Here is a 16772-nt window from a genome sequence, read left to right on the forward strand (position 1 = left end):
CAGGGAAATGAATCTCAAAGTCAGTAGCCTCTATCTGACTTAAAACAGTTGCTATGGCAGGGAAATTAATCTCAAAGTCAGTAGCCTCTAAATGTTTTTTCTGCAGTTGCCACGGCAGGGAAATGAATCTCATAGGGATTGAAATGCTCACCCTGGCAGTCTCGGCCGTAGTGGTTCTCGCAGCAGCGGGGGGACCAGTCCACTTTGATGCACGTGCGCTGGCAGCCGGGCCTCATGCCTCGGAACTGCCTCCGATAGGACATGGAGGAGTAAAAGCCATAGCGCCTGTACGGAGAGAACGGGGAGGGCCTGCCGTACGTGCAGGAGGTCGTTTGGTCCTGGCGAGAAACAGCGGCACAAACTTCAAATACTGTTTTTTTTTTTTTTCGTTTTTTTTTTATATATTCAAAATAAATTCAACAACGATATAAGTTGCGTGGGAACGTTACCGTGTTTTTATATCCAAACGAACACATAGGAGCCGCGAAGCAACTTCCACACCTGCCCTGGGGAGAGGAGACGTAACGACGTCACACACCAGCCGAGTGGTTTACGCTCCGCTCCGTCGTTTAGCTTAAAAACGCACGCGGTCTGGTCCAGATTCTCACCATAGACCTCTGCTCTGCAAAGGCGTCACAGCGCGCCCCAATGCCGGGCGGCTCCAGCAGCTGGTCGATCCCATACGCAATGCCCACATTGAACTGCAGGTGGCGCTCACCGATTCTAGCATTTCCATCGTCAACCAAAATATCCCCCTGAAAAAAATTAAATAAAAATGCAAACATTGATCTACAATATAAAAAAAAAAAAGACAAACTGATAAAAACTATCAAATTGATAAAAATGTATTATGCTAAAAAAAGGTTAGTGGAAACAATATACACTCAGTGAGCACTTTATTAGGTATTTAATAGACTTATGTTTTATACCTATTGGTCTTCTGGTGCTGTAGCCTGTCCACTTAAGAGGTTTGACACATTGTGTGTTCAGACCCCTGTTGTAATGTGTAGTTATTTGCGTTCTTTCAGCTTTGACTGGCCATTCTCCTCTGACCTCTCTCATTAACAGAACTGCTGCTCACTTGATGTTTTTTGTTTTCCCGCACCATTCTCCGCAAACTCTAGAGACTAATATGCGTGAAAAACTCTGGAGATCAAGCAGTTTCTGAGATACTCAAACCACCCTGTCTGGCACCAACAATCATCATTCCACGGTCAAAGTCACATAGATCACAGTTCTTCCCCAGTCTGACATTTGATCTGAGAAACAGGTGAACCTCTTGACCACATCTGCATGCTTTTATGCATTTAGTCGCCGCTACATGACCGGCCGATTAAATATTTGCATTAATATGCTGGTGCACAGGTCTACCTATTAAAGTGCTCAGTGAGTGTACAATGCTACAGCAGAATAAAGCCTCCTGCAATCTGCAGAAGTTTACAAACGATGATACCAATAACAACCATTGATCAGAGGAGATGCATACAATGTTGAATACTTACAATGCTGTTTTTATCACAGGCGAAGGAAAAAGAGGAGCCATGCATTGTTCTGACAGAGTCTTGATGAGGTAGATTCACAGCCAGGATCTGTAATTACCAGGACGAAAACATGATTTATCTGTTCTAACATTTCAGTGGTTTAATTAATGTGTGGGCGGCCTGTAGCGTAGTGGTTAAGGTAAATGACTGGGACAGGCAAGGTTGGTGGTTCTAATCCCAGTGTAGCCACAATAAGATCCACACAGCTGTTGGGCCCTTGAGCAAGGCCCTTAACCCTGCATTGCTCCAAGGGAGGATTGTCTCCTGCTTAGTCTAATCAACTGTACGTCGCTCTGGATAAGAGCGTCTGCCAAATGCCAATAATGTAATAATGTAATGTTAATCTCACACTCTCTCACACACACACACACACACAAAACTAGCTACACAGTCCCTCGCAATCCCTACCCACTTTGCATCCCACAGTCATTACTGCCAAAGATAACTGATTTGTCGGTTAACCTACCTGGCAGATAAAGGTAAAAATAAAATGGTCTTTGATAGAGGCACTCACTTCAGCGTCTCGGATGATGTGCGCTTTAAGGTACGCTGCGAGCTTGTCGCGGTGATCTTCGCTGTACAACCACCGCTTCCTGTCCTCGGACAGAGAGCTGAAAACCTCGTTGGTCGGCCAGAACATGGTGAAGGGATGGTGCAGGTAATTCTCCACCATGCTCATCAGGTTGGAGGACTGTCAACAGGAAAAATGCCGTATCAGTGCTGTATCCGTCTAAAGCCCACTGCCACTTGCACACCTCAGAGAGTGGCAGGAAGTATGCTCTTGAAGACACTGAAGGATGTTGAACAGGGCCTGTGATGTACTAATCAGACAGACATCCACTTTGTGTGTGGGGCCCGGTAGCATAGTGGCTAATGCACATGACTGCGACCCGGAAGGTTACCCACGATAAGATCTGCACCACTCCTGGGCCCTTGAGCAAGGCCCTAAACCCCACATTGCCCCAGGAAGGATTGTCCCTTGCTTAGTCAAGTCAACTGAATGTCACTTTGGATAAAGGTGTCAGCTAAATAACACAATTATTATTATCATCATTCACCATATAGCATCTCTTTACTTGTGGACTTCAACTGAACTCACAGCACATTCGCATTGCAATACGTGCACCGGAAAGCAAGGTATCCCTTACATACCACACTGAATAAAACCCGTCTATACCGACCTGGAGAAGTCTGCTGAACGTGGTATATCCATACGCCTCTGCCGCTGATGTGACATTTAACTGAAATTGGAAACGCATTGTTTAAATGTTATAAGAACATATCTGCGCCTATCCATGGATAGTTCATCCATGAAGAAACACTGACTTTTGACTGTCTTCATGATAGGTGGTACAGAACAAAAAAAAAAACATACCGTTGGATTTACCGGCCCACTTGTGTTCTTCAGATCGTACGGGACGAGGACCGTATCAATGAAATGTATGACTCCATTTGAGGCTACGTAGTCGCTGGTAATTATCTTGGCATCCCCGTTGATGTACAAAGTGCCCTTAAAACAGACAGATAATTTACATTTACATTTTGAGTCATTTGACAGACGCTTTTAATCCAAAGCGATTCACAAGTGCATAGGTTCCATAACGAGTCCATCACATCCATAACGAGTAAAATACACACGAAGTGCTAGCTAGATAATGAGAAGAAATCACAATTCAAGTTGTTCGATGAACCGTTGGATATTCGATTGGATTTCACACCCGGACGCCTCCCGTCTGGAGTTACCTCTCTGACGGAGAAGCGGAGCACGTGTCCTGAGAGGGAGACCACTTTCCCCACTGACTGGAGGTCTGACAGAAGGAGCTGCTGGCAGCCCACCACGTGGTACCTGAGCAAGTCCCCTGCCCTGCTCGCGTTCTTCCAGAGCTCCATCTGAGGACACAGAAGACCATCAGAGCTGGGCCTACACAGCCAGGACACCCCCAGAGGTCCCCCTCTCCACCCACCATTTATATCTGATCAAACTCCTCATTAGCTCTGATGTAGTATGCAGATTTATATCGGATCAAACTCCTTATTAGCTCTGATGTAGTATGCACATTTATATCGGATCAAACTCCTTATTAGCTCTGATGTAGTATGCACATTTTATACGTTATCAAACTCCTGATTAGCACTGATTACCACAAAGGTGAGTTATAAATGGAGCCACTGTCAAATTATAAAACAGATTTTTCTGTCAAAATCATAAAAAAGGCATGTCTTACTATTATTGCTGAAAACTAAAATGTGTGAAGGAGCATGACTCAAACAAAAAATAGACCAAAAGATAGCAAGGCGCTGTTAAGAAGATGGTTTGCCGATTGATTATTCACCAAAACTGAATAATCTGAATAATTGCCGACAGACTAGCATATGAAAAAAATATCTAGTGATGTAAACAATAATTACAATTAACAGAGAAATGATTCAGCTTTTCCAAAAACATTTTTATGACATCACTTTCAATGTTATCAACATTTCAAAGTTTAAATAGAACTTAAATCAGCCGGTAATGTGGCAGCAACCAAATACACAAAAGCATTACAGATTTAATATTTACAGGGGTCTTCTGTACTCAAAGCAGTTTTTATGATTTTATGATTAATTGTACAACTATAACCAAAATATCAAATGACATTACATTTAAATTGCAATAGGACAATGGATTCACAGCCACTTCTAAATACAATATCATAGAATAAATAGAAACAGAACACATACTGGAAAGTTGGTGGTATAATTTGTGTGAGGGACAAAAGCTGTCAACGGGCCCTTGGTCAGCAGATCCATGACTTTGGAAACCTGAAAATGATTGAAACTGCATTAATAATTAAAGTTCAGTCATATTTTACATAGTCCACCTATTTCAATTAACTTGAAACATGAAATTTTTAGTTTCTATTTACCATCAAATTTCTGTTGAACCACGAAGACTCAGCATTGCGTAGGACCTCCTGGAAAAGCCAATTTTAAAGCAAATTATAAAAAGAGAAAGCAGGCAAGTCATCTCCTCAGATTTTCAGGATTTTCAGGATGATGCTCACAGTTTTTACAGTTCCTCTGCAGGTGATGCCATCTCCTATGTAGTTATATCTGCAAGTACAGTTCCGTAACCCAGGACCCACATATTCACATCTTGCATTCCAGCTGCAGCCACCGTTGTCCTGGAACACAGAACCAGATTGAAGGACTGAAAATATGTGCTAGCAGCCATACCGTCCCCATGTGGAACTTCTGAAGCTGAATGCTGACGGTGGGGTTCATCCAAGCTGAAATCACTAAAGCATACTCACTGAGCACTTTATTAGAAACATTTTCTCTTTATTACACCTACTTATTCATGCTATTATCTAATCATTTATCTAATTCTGTGGCAGCAGTGCAATGCATACAATCATATATATTCACATCAACCATCAGAATGGGGGAAAATATGTGATCTAAGTAACTTTGTCCGTGGGATGATTGTTGGTGGCAGACAGGGTGGTTTCAGTATCTCAGAAACTGCAGATCTCCTGGGATCTTCACACACACTAGAGTTTGTAGCATAATGGTTAAGGTAAATGGCTGGGACAGGCAAGGTTGGTGGTTTGAATTCCAGTGTAGCCACAATAAGATCCGCACAGCCGTTGGGCCCTTGAGCAAGGCCCTTAACCCTGCATTGCTCCGGGGGAGGGTTGTCTCCTGCTTAGTCTAATCAACTGTACGTCGCTCTGGATAAGAGTGTCTGCCAAATGCCAGTGATGTAATAATGTAATGTTAATCTCACACTCTCACTCACACATACACACACAGACATACTCTCTAGAGTTTGCAAAGAATGGTGCAAAAAAACAAACAAACAAAAAAAAAAAAAATCCAGTGAGCAGCAGTTCTGCAGGCAGAAACGCCTTGTTACATTACATTACATTATTGGCATTTGGCAGACGCTCTTATCCAGAGCGACGTACAACAAAGTGCATACCCATAACCAGGGATAAGTTCGCTGAAAGACCCTAGAGGTAAGTACAATTTCAACTGCTACCTGTACAACAAAGATGAGGACAAGGGCCATTTTTTTTTTTTTTTTTTTTTTTTGAACAAACAAACAAACAGAGCAAAAGTCACCAAAGTTAACTATCCAAACACTGCTTACCTAGCCAACTAAAATACTGATACACAAGTCACAGAGACAACAATTAAGGTTCACAGGGAGGTAGGGAGGGATGGGGAGAGGTGCTGTTTGAAGAGGTGTGTCTTCAGCTTGCGCTTGAAGGTGGGGAGGGATTCTATAGTTCTGACCTCAACGGGGAGTTCGTTCCACCACCGTGGAGCCAGAACAGACAGTAGTCGTGAGCGTGAGGTGGAGGTTCTGAGAGGGGGAGGTGTCAAGCGGCCTGTGGAGGCTGAACGAAGAGGTCTGGCAGGGGTGTAGGGTCTGATGATTTTTTGCAGATAAGCTGGGGAAGACCCTTTAACTGCTTGGAAGGCTAGCACCAATGTTTTGAATTTGATGCGAGCCATGACAGGCAGCCAGTGGAGGGAAGTAAGCAGGGGGGTGACGTGTGAGTATTTGGGAAGGTTGAAGACCAGACGAGCTGCTGCATTCTGGATGAGTTGGAGGGGTCTGATGGCAGACGCTGGGAGGCCAGCCAAGAGGGAATTGCAGTAGTCCAGGCGGGACAGAACCATCGCTTGGACCAGGAGCTGGGTCGAGTAGGGGGTGAGAAAGGGGCGGATTCTCCGTATGTTGTATAGGAAGAACCTGCAAGACCGGGTCACCGCCGCAATGTTCTCGGAAAGGGACAGTCTGCTGTCCATCACCACGCCGAGGTTCCTTGCACTGGGTGACTGCGTGAGTGTGGTATCCCCGAGGGAAATGGAGAGATCCAGATGGGGAGAGGTATTAGCAGGGATGAATATCATTTCAGTTTTACCTGGGTTGAGCTTTAGATGGTGGTTGTCCATCCAGCTCTGGATGTCCCTCAGGCAAGCAGAGATACGGGCTGAAACCTGCGTATCAGACGGCGGGAACGAGACGAAGAGTTGGGTATCGTCCGCATAGCAGTGGTAGGATAGCCCATGTGCAGTGATCACAGGGCCAAGGGAGCGAGTGTAGAGAGAAAAAAGAAGCGGGCCAAGGACTGAGCCCTGGGGAACTCCTGTGGCGAGGGGCCGAGGTGTCGATACCGAACCAGCCCAGGCAACCTGGAAGGAGCGACCAGAGAGGTAGGACTCAATCCAGTCCAGGGCTGTGCCACAGATGCCCGTTGCTGACAGGGCAGACAGGAGGATGGAGTGATCCACAGTGTCGAAGGCAGCAGAGAGATCTAGAAGAATGAGGACAGAGGAGAGGGAGGCTGCTCGTGCGGCATGAAGTGACTCACTGACGGAGAGGAGCGCAGTCTCTGTCGAGTGGCCCGATCTGAAGCCAGACTGATGGGGGTCTAGCAGGTTGTTGTTAGAAAAGAAGGAAGAAAGTTGAGTAGAAGCGGCTCGTTCTATAGTTTTAGAAAGGAAAGGAAGAAGGGATACCGGGCGGTAGTTCTGGATGATGGAGGGATCCAGGGTAGGCTTTTTTAGCAGCGGAGTGATGTGGGCCCTCTTGGAGGATGCCGGAAAACAGCCGGAAGACAGGGAGGAGTTGACAAGGGAGGTGACAAATGGGAGAATGTCAGGTGTGATAGTTTGGAGAAGAGAAGAGGGGATAGGGTCAAGGGCACAGGTTGTAGGGCGGTGGCAGAGCAGGAGTTGAGAAACATCAGAGTCTGTAAGGGGGGAGAAAGTGGAAAAGGAAGGGATGGGCCTAGAGGGGGGGAAGGGCACAGTGAGGGGGGCGGTGGTTGTAAAGAGTTAATGAGAGACATCAGAGGAGAAAGGCCAGACTGGTCAAAGCTGACAGGAAGGTGAAAGTAACAGAAATAACCACATGCTCTAACGTCTGTTAGTAAAATAACTGAAAAATTAGCGATGGCGGATTCAGCCTGAGACCCCAGCCCCATAAAAGTGCCATTTTTAATGATGAAAACATGATATAAAACATGATATAAAACATGATATAAAACAAATGTGAATAGGATAATGTTAGAGCCCCTATACTAGCCACCGTGAAGCCAGCTGGTTATCAGAAACCTCTATAAGTAATTAAGATATCCTTCACTGTAAATAAAAACTGCCAGAGCCAATCAAAACAAATGCTAATACTGAAATAATACGTAAAAGAAAGTTAGTTCTCTTTAATCTGATGCCCTGAATCATTCTGATGAGAAGATATCGGAAGTCTCAAAAGAATAGGGGTGTTACCCTGCGTGTCCAGATCAATGCATCTCTGACTGATGTGCCTTACCTAAGGTAAAATAAACAAAATACAAAATATGCAGCCAACGACGGAAAACACAGACTTGAGCAGCTTACCGTCCTACATGGATTCACTGAATAGCAGGCTCTTCCGTTTCCAGAATACCCAGGATTGCAGGAACAGGCGACCTGTCGTGTACGGCATACACATGAACAGTTGGTTTGCTGATCACATTTAGGTTCAAATCTCAATCCGCAGAGGAAAATGAAAATGACGGGTGGTGGTCTCTTACCTGGTTTGGGCCGGTTCTGGCACACTCAGCATTGCTGTCACAAAATCCGTTGTTCACAGAACAGCCATCTATTTCTGAGTGTTCAGAGGAATATATTGTAGCAGATGTCAATTTGTCATCCATGGACAGAAAGTCGACCTTAAGAGCCACCTGTGTAGCCAGACACGTCCCATGCCCCAAGCACCCCACTGCCCCAGGCCACCCATGGCAGTTCATCTGCCCCGCCGAGACCCCCAATGACCTGAACCTTACACACACAGTGAAACCTTCACCCCATTGACCTGAACCTTACCCACACACACACACACACAACGTCATCTCCAGTGAAACCTTCACCCCCATTGATCTGAACCTTACCCACACACACAACGTCATCTCCAGTGAAATCTTCACCCCCATTGACCTGAAGCTTACCCCCACACACACACAATGTCATCTCCAGTGAAACCTTCACCCCATTGACCTGAACCTTACCCAAACACACACACACAACGTCATCTCCAGTGAAACCTTCACCCCCATTGACCTGAAACTTACCCCCACACACACACACACAATGTCATCTCCAGTGAAACCTTCACCCGGATTGACCAAAAGCTTACCCTCACACACCACGCCGTCTCCACTGAAACCTTCACGACAGGTGCAGATCCTTTCGCCGGGGTGTGTCTTTGTGCAATTGGCGTTCTTTGAGCAGTGGCCATTATCACTGTCACAAGGATTAATCTCTGAAAGAGAACACGTTAACCATTTTCTATACATTTTTTACATATTTGAGACAGGAAAAAATATAGACAGTATGCTTGTCAAACCAGACCCTCTTAGTATTAAACCCGTATTAAAGCAATAAGCTAATATTAAATCAGTTCTAAACGAAGCATTTCAAATGTTGTAATAATTATCTGTAGGTACATAACATGCATAGCTTAAGTCAGTGAATACTGTATATTCAAATGAATAAAACCTTCACATTACCTTCAGAAAACCCTTTTCGAAATGTTCAGACATGTAAACAGGTTGAGACACAGTTACGGCTGCTCACCTTTGCAAGCGGTGCCGGTCCCTTTGTAGCCAGCAATACAGACGCAGGTAGGCGGCGTCCCCTGGGCACTGAGGCAGCTGAAAGAGAAAGTTAATGATTATTGTTAGCTGATTATTAGGCAGCTGATTATCAAGCATCTGTTAATTATGCAGCTGATTATCACGCAGCTGATTATCACGCAGCTGATTATCACGCAGCTGATTATCACGCAGCTGATTATTACACAGCTGATTTGCCCTGTAAATGAAACTGTCAGAGAGAGGCCATAGAGGCACAAGTGTACATCTTCAAACACCAAAATGCACGTGATGTTCTGAATCGCATGAGTGTTCTGAGCTGTGAATCTTCCTTTGTTCTCATCACGTCCTCCAGAGGTGCTGTTTGTCTCATTTGTCATCACTTACTTCGCATTCAGGTCACAGACACCCCCACAGGCATCCATGACGATCTCTGCAAAAAGAACAGAACAGAACCGTTTTTCGCCAAATTTTCAAAAGCCGTACAAAATCGTTCCGAAAGGACGATTCGGAAGGTGACGGTTTAACAGAACATTTCCACGGGCGTACAATAAAGGCAAAATTATGATCACGTGTGCGGTGTAGCCACTATAAGATCAGTGCAGCTGTTGGGCCCTTGAGTAAGGCACATAACCCCAACATTGCTCCAGGGGAGGATTGGCCCCCGTGTAGTCTAATCAACTGTAAATCGTTTTGGATTAAAAGAAGCATCAGTTTGTTGTTGTTGTTGTTGTTGTTGATAGCACACATTGCACAGTACTTACGCTCAGAGCACCGGCTTCCCCTCCAGCCCTTGTAGCAGAGGCATTTTCCGCTGCCCTCTATACCCTCCATGCACATCCCATGCTCGCAGTTGCACACTAACAAAAACAAAAACAGACAAACCACAATCCCTTAAACCTCATAGATTATAAAAAAGAAAGAGCTCCGTCTCAGTTCAGGTGTGCATACGGATTGGTATTCAGGGTTCAGGTGTGCATACGGATTGGTATTCAGGGTTCAGGTGCGCATACGGATTGGTATTCAGGGTTCAGGTGTGCATACGGATTGGTATTCAGGGTTCAGGTGTGCATACGGATTGGTATTCAGGGTTCAGGTGCGCATACGGATTGGTATTCAGGGTTCAGGTGTGCATACGGATTGGTATACAGGGTTCAGGTGTGCATACGGATTGGTATACAGGGTTCAGGTGTGCATACGGATCGGTATACAGGGTTCAGGTGTGCATACGGATCGGTATTCAGGGTTCAGGTGTGCACACGGATCGGCATTCAGGTACCTGACTTGCAGTCCTTGCCGTATTTCCCGGGCTCGCAGTCTTCGCACGCCGTGCCGTGGAAGCCCTCGTTGCACAGGCACTCTCCGGTCCCCAGAACTCCATCCTGGCACTTCCCGTTGTTGGAGCACCAGTTGTCAATCTTCCCCGGGCATTTAAAGCAGGAATGCCCAAAGTAACCCGGGCAACAGTTATGGGCCTTCATAAACAAAAGGAGTACACGTTGATTTAAATAAAACGGGCATCATTTCGTTCATGAAACACAATCATGAACGAAATCGATTGAGTCACAATCCACACCATTCAGTCCCTCTGCTTCAGTGCAGCCACCATTTTCATCTTTAAACAATAATAACATTTATAAAATCTGTAATTTATATACACTGAAAAATTACTTTTTAAGCATGTAAAGAAGCTCCCATTTGAGAAACACAGCAGATTGGCAGAAGTGAGAGAATGAATTAAACTATCGGTGCATGACGTGTGATGTTTCTAAGCATCGGTATTAGTACGATGAGAGCATTAATGAGACATTTTCATAAGGAATATAATAAGAGCGCATTTACTTCTGTATACCGGAAACACTCTATGACACAGCCAGGCATTGTTCTCCTCCTCATTCTAACGCGCTTCCTGTGCTTGCAATTTGATTTCATATTTGCAGGAAATTCAGCCAGAACCTAAAGATGAAGAAGAACGATTAACATGGTCTACAGGTGATTAAAATGATTTATGCATTTAGCATATATAGATTATTCAAATACCTTATTGTAAACAAAAATGCAAACTTGATATGTAAAATGTGATAAGAGTGGATACACAGTCCCCTCAAACAGTATTGGAACAGCACGGTCAGCCCCTGTTTTCGCTCTACACCGAAGGCAACTGAGTAGTTGATGACAGAAACATAGTCAGAGCTGTGAAGAAAACCCCAAAACATCAGTCAGTGACATCACAAACAATCTCCACAGGGCAGTCAGTGACATCACAAACAATCTCCACAGGGCAGTCAGTGACATCACAAACAATCTCCACAGGGCAGTCAGTGACATCACAAACAATCTCCACAGGGCAGGGGTGCAGGTATCTTATCCCGCCCCCCATAGACTTTAGATTTTGCACTTTAATAATATTTCACATACCCCGCTTCAGAATCATCCTGCATTATAAATATTTATTTTCATTTTGTATTTATATTTACATTCCACTTTATTTTATATCTATGTTTCTATTTTAGTATTATTCTTTATGTTGTCTGTATGCACCCACAAACCACAGCAAATTCCTTGTATGTGAAAACTACTTGGCGAATAAAGCGATTCCGATTCTGATTCTGATCTCAACCAACTGTCCGAAGAAGAAGACTTAGAGAGCAGCAATATAGAGGCTATACCACAAGATGCAAACCACTCATCAGTAGTAAGAATCAGAAGGCGAGATTCCAATTTGCAAAGAAGTACAGAGATGAGCCACAAAAGTTCTGGAACAAAGTTTTATGGACGGCTGAGACCAAGGTTAACCTCTACCAAAGTGATGGAAAGGCCAGAAGAGAGACAGAACATCTCTCTAATGCAAAACATACAAAGTATCATGACTTGGACTTGCATGGCTGCTTCTGGGGTAGGCTCACTAATCATTATTGATGATGGAGCAGGATGAATTCAGAATTCAGTCTACAAAAACATTCTGTCTGCAAAAAATAAGAATGCAAGAGTTTGGTGATGTCAACGGGTTGCAGGCTTGATGTAGTTATTGCAAGCAACGGATACGCTACCAAATATTACGTTTTATTTACTTTGATTTATTTAAATACTCTCTGTTTCAATACTTTTGCTCACCCAAAAAATTTGGTGGTCTGATACCAAAGGTGCCACTATGTTCCAAGTAGTCTAACACATCTAGCAAAAACATCCAGCAAAAACAAAGGAATTGGCCTCGCTGTTCCAATACTTTTGGAGGGGACTGTAGGTCAAGAACACAAACATTACAAACAACGGTAAAAAGTTTTAAGATTATCTTACGGATTGATGTCTGTAGGGACATCTTGGCTTTGAATCACAGCCAGTACAATACCCCTGAAATACACACAATATTACAGTTGACACACTAACCAATGATCTGATTACATTCACATGACAGGAAGTTCATAGATGCCCTAGTAATCTTGAGTATGAAGGAAGTGTTATATAACAACAGGGCATTACCACAGGCAAGGAAGAGCAGGCACATTTCACTGTATCATTACTACAACAGCAGATTGAAAAATGAAAAATAAACAGAGGGATTCAGGATAAAGGTGCAATCGGAAGAGGTTACCACGGTGATAAACAGTGATCTTTCTTTTGGCAGCAGCTAGTGCACCAGCAAACATAACATGCACTCACAAACCATCACAAAGTGCAAACTTTTACAATGAACTTAACAAAATAAATGCTATGGAATTTGCGCAATACAAATAGCACAAGCTAATGGGGATCCTTTTAATAAACAATAAACAAAATTTTAAATTAATAACAAAGAAATAAACAGGAGCTTACCGCAGCTCTTAACATTATTTCTGTGTTGCAACGATTTTTGTGCAGTTCTAAAACGCGTGGAATGCGGATCACAACCCCTTTAAAGGTTTCACTGAAATTTCCGCTCAGAATAACTTCGTTGGCCAGCGTCTGGAAATGACAAATAACAACCATTTCACATCGACTTCAACATTTGCCAGGCCTTTGGAATCCATACATTTTCTGACATCAAACCCCAGACTGTAGTGTTTGAAATTGATTATTTGAAACAACTTTTTTTTTTTTTTTTTTCTCAGAATAATACTGTACCTTATTTTCATGGTTAAAGTGAAAAAAAATCTGGAAGGAAGATCCAAGCAATGTGTTTTTCACCATACCATGGTCGAAATGGTCTGGAAAGACACGCTCATCGATGATTATGTGATATTTGAATAGCTCTTCACCCTGCCAGGAGATCATTACATTTATCCAGAGTAAGTGCATGGGAGAGTGTGAGAGTAACTTGGGGCATCTCCATTACAGTTAAAATAAAATGGTATGAATAAAATATATATCACAACAGAAAGAACTAGAAAAATCAATGTCAAGAAAATTGCAGATTTAATCGCCTGCAATACAAAAGTGACATTCATGTTGCCTATAGTAGGTCTCTCCTCCTAATTAAACATGTGGTGAAGTATTCAATTTGCCCAAAATGATTCACAAAGGTTAATGTTGCCACTTATTTCAAATGAGAATTTACCAGTTCTGTAGAATTTGTTGCTTGCAAATGCTCCTTGATGGCCTCGTCAGTTGGCAAGAGAACAGTATAATCTTTATTGTAGATGTTGCCGGTCAGGTTATAAGCCTATCGGGGGAAAAAACAAGTCATTATGTCGCCAGTATTTCCACATGGAGAATGTGCTCACAGTGCCAGCTAGAGCAACAGAAGGACGAGGGAACAATTTAAACCAAAAATCTCAACAAACTGAACCACCATTTGCAAAATGCTGTAGGAATGGCAACATTGTCAGATTTTAATAAATGGCATTTTGGTTTCACCGTGTAGAAATTACAGTAGTGTTTATACATAACATAAATATGTTCAGAGCTCCCAATCATATTCTCCATGTTCAGAGTGCCCAATCATATTCTCCATGTTCAGAGTGCCCAATCATATTCTCCATGTTCAGAGTGCCCAATCATATCCTCCCTGTTCAGAGTGCCCAATCATATTCTCCATGTTCAGAGTGCCCAATCATATTCTCCTTGTTCAGAGCGCCCAATCATATTCTCCCTGTTCAGAGTGCCCAATCATATTCTCCATGTTCAGAGTGCCGAATCATATTCTCCCTGTTCAGAGCGCCCAATCATATTCTCCTTGTTCAGAGCGCCCAATCATATTCTCCTTGTTCAGAGCGCCCAATCATATTCTCCCTGTTCAGAGTGCCCAATCATATTCTCCTTGTTCAGAGTGCCCAATCATATTCTCCTTGTTCAGAGTGCCCAATCATATTCACAAGCCGTGCCGCAAGCTCCATTAACAGGTCTGACAAGCGATCAAGGCCATCGCTTCTTTTCCCACCGAGATCCAAGCTGAGCTCTGCACAGACAAGAGTCAGAAGGGGACTAGCTTTGTGTGGCTTTTCCTTCTCCTTTTCATTGTAATATGTGCAGATACAATTCCTTTAATCTGGCATATCACAATGAAAATCTCAGTGAAAAATAAATCTTTATGGAAAAAATACATAATACGTCATTTCGGACTTAATTTCGGACTTGTTGCTGCAATTCTTCAAGAGCAACAAACACCTTCAAACAACAACACTGTTTATCCCTCCCCCTTCTCTGTGAATGCGCTGTACATTCTGAAACCAGAATTTAAGGACTATAAACCCAGGCAGAGGGTGAGTCAACATGTCAGCGAACCTTTTTCAATGATAGGAAAGGGATTTACAACGGTCTCGTAACAATATCTTAGCGCAAAGACCTTACCTATTGTACCTTTAAATGAATAAATAAATGGTAAATGGTGAGTAACGGAGGGTAAGTAAGTGATGTGGGTCACGTGAAGACTGGAATACCCACCAGAGCGGCGCGTCGGAAGAGGCTGAAAGCAGAGGTGCCGTTCAGGAACTCCATCAGAGTCGGCGGGAGAGGAGGGATGTCCGAGAGAGGTGGCTTCAGAACCTGGAACAAAATAAAATAAATCACAAGATAATATCACACCTTCATTCGGCGTGCGTTAAATAAAACCCGAAAATATCACACCTTCATTCGGCGTGTATTAAATAAACCCGGAAATATCACACCTTCGTTCAGCGTGCATTAAATACACTACACAGCAGACCCAACTGTACCTTGTAAATAAATTGGATCTATCATTACATTTATCCAGAGTAAGTGCATGGGAGAGTGTGAGAGTAACTTGGGGCATCTCCATTACAGTTAAAATACAATTATATGAATAAAATGTATATATATATATATATATATTTAAATGTAGGCAATAGCAGTGTTGCTAACAGGGTGGAGCATTACCTGATTGATGATGTGGATATAACCGTTCACCACGGGAATGTCTGGAGTGATGATTGTAGCATTCTGGATCATGACCTCCTGAGGGGGGAGGCACATGACATTAAAGATTAGATAAATTAAGCTCTGAAGAGGCCCATCCTGCCACTCTTCTTTTTTGGAACAACTGTTGGATTTGTGAAAGCTTAGGCGCAGACATTTTGAAGTTACAACTGTAGAAACTGCCATTGGGGAGGGTGGGAAAGACTGAGTGAACACAACAACGTCCGTATTAAATGAACCTGAAACCCAAAATAACACCTCGTCTCCTTACCCCGCTATTGTTCTTTATTTCCCATTTGGTCCCCGGGTTGAGCGTCACCAATTCTTCGTTGAAATGCTGCTTCAGGTCCTCCAAGGTGAATATACCAACCAAAAAGTGTGCTCTGGAAATATACACATCCTAAGGCTCAGCCAAACGGCAAAACTACAGGGCAGATTCGAGAAGAAAACGTGTTTATTTTATCGATTCTGACTCACTTTAATAGGTGCGGCAGCACGTATGGATTCTTCCAGAAATCAATTTCATTTAATTTAAACTTTTGTAGAGCTCTTCCGACAGGCACCAGCGCCGTTATATTCTCTCTGAGGCCCAAAGAGGGGAGTTTCTACTTAAACGGACAGAAGAAAACACATTCTATGACAAAGTATTTTCTCTCTTTTTTTTTTTTTCCTTGTACTGTATTTTTAACATAACGCACACACAAATAAAAAGAGACGGTAACCTGCAGCATGGCGTTAAAGGTGTAATAGTCCCAGTTGCCGTCCAGTTCCTGAAGAAAACACATCAGACATTATTCACGTGACTCACAACACAACACTCGGCCCGAGTGGACACAGTTCAGTGTAACGAGGAAAGGAACGACACGGTTTTACACGATAAACTAAACCAAAATGTAATACGGAAGGTCAGAGAATTGAGGCGAGATGTTTCCGGCGCAGGTTTGTGAGGTGTGCGCTGACAGGGTCTTCACCTCCATTAGGGTGCCATAGCAGAGGAGCCCATCGCCCGCAAAACCCTCGGGGCACGTGCAGACACGCCCGTCCCCCACCACTTCACACCTGGCCTAACGAGGGCAAACGCAACAGGACACAACACTAAAATGTCAAATTTCAATCACATTTACATTTACACTTTAGTCATTTGGCAGACACTTTTAATCCAAAGCGACTTGCAAGTGCAATGGTCCTTCCACAAGTTAAAGCAACAAATCCTTAACTAGTAAAATACATGTCAATACGTCGCATTCTTGGA

General features: G+C 43.4%; 1 protein-coding gene across 1 annotated transcript in view; it reads right to left on the reverse strand.

The window, feature by feature from the left end:
* stab1 (stabilin 1) overlaps nucleotides 1-16772 on the reverse strand; it is a 47405-nt gene that overhangs the window by 13189 nt on the left and 17444 nt on the right. The window contains exons 27-55 of the mRNA XM_061218922.1: nucleotides 16492-16584; nucleotides 16243-16290; nucleotides 15998-16125; nucleotides 15792-15903; nucleotides 15482-15559; nucleotides 15029-15130; nucleotides 13704-13808; nucleotides 13271-13405; nucleotides 12983-13111; nucleotides 12467-12520; nucleotides 11012-11125; nucleotides 10449-10644; nucleotides 9934-10029; nucleotides 9557-9602; nucleotides 9153-9229; nucleotides 8713-8838; nucleotides 8111-8184; nucleotides 7935-8006; nucleotides 4586-4705; nucleotides 4448-4495; nucleotides 4263-4343; nucleotides 3285-3431; nucleotides 2917-3051; nucleotides 2723-2782; nucleotides 2056-2232; nucleotides 1503-1589; nucleotides 609-755; nucleotides 450-506; nucleotides 152-338 (exon numbers count right to left, since the gene is read on the reverse strand). Coding sequence (XP_061074906.1) covers nucleotides 152-338; nucleotides 450-506; nucleotides 609-755; nucleotides 1503-1589; nucleotides 2056-2232; nucleotides 2723-2782; nucleotides 2917-3051; nucleotides 3285-3431; nucleotides 4263-4343; nucleotides 4448-4495; nucleotides 4586-4705; nucleotides 7935-8006; nucleotides 8111-8184; nucleotides 8713-8838; nucleotides 9153-9229; nucleotides 9557-9602; nucleotides 9934-10029; nucleotides 10449-10644; nucleotides 11012-11125; nucleotides 12467-12520; nucleotides 12983-13111; nucleotides 13271-13405; nucleotides 13704-13808; nucleotides 15029-15130; nucleotides 15482-15559; nucleotides 15792-15903; nucleotides 15998-16125; nucleotides 16243-16290; nucleotides 16492-16584 — 3031 coding nt within the window. The remainder of the gene's footprint in view (nucleotides 1-151; nucleotides 339-449; nucleotides 507-608; nucleotides 756-1502; nucleotides 1590-2055; nucleotides 2233-2722; nucleotides 2783-2916; nucleotides 3052-3284; nucleotides 3432-4262; nucleotides 4344-4447; nucleotides 4496-4585; nucleotides 4706-7934; nucleotides 8007-8110; nucleotides 8185-8712; nucleotides 8839-9152; nucleotides 9230-9556; nucleotides 9603-9933; nucleotides 10030-10448; nucleotides 10645-11011; nucleotides 11126-12466; nucleotides 12521-12982; nucleotides 13112-13270; nucleotides 13406-13703; nucleotides 13809-15028; nucleotides 15131-15481; nucleotides 15560-15791; nucleotides 15904-15997; nucleotides 16126-16242; nucleotides 16291-16491; nucleotides 16585-16772) is intronic.

Source organism: Conger conger, chromosome 14 (assembly GCF_963514075.1).
Source record: "Conger conger chromosome 14, fConCon1.1, whole genome shotgun sequence".
NCBI classification, from domain to species: Eukaryota; Metazoa; Chordata; class Actinopteri; order Anguilliformes; family Congridae; genus Conger; species Conger conger.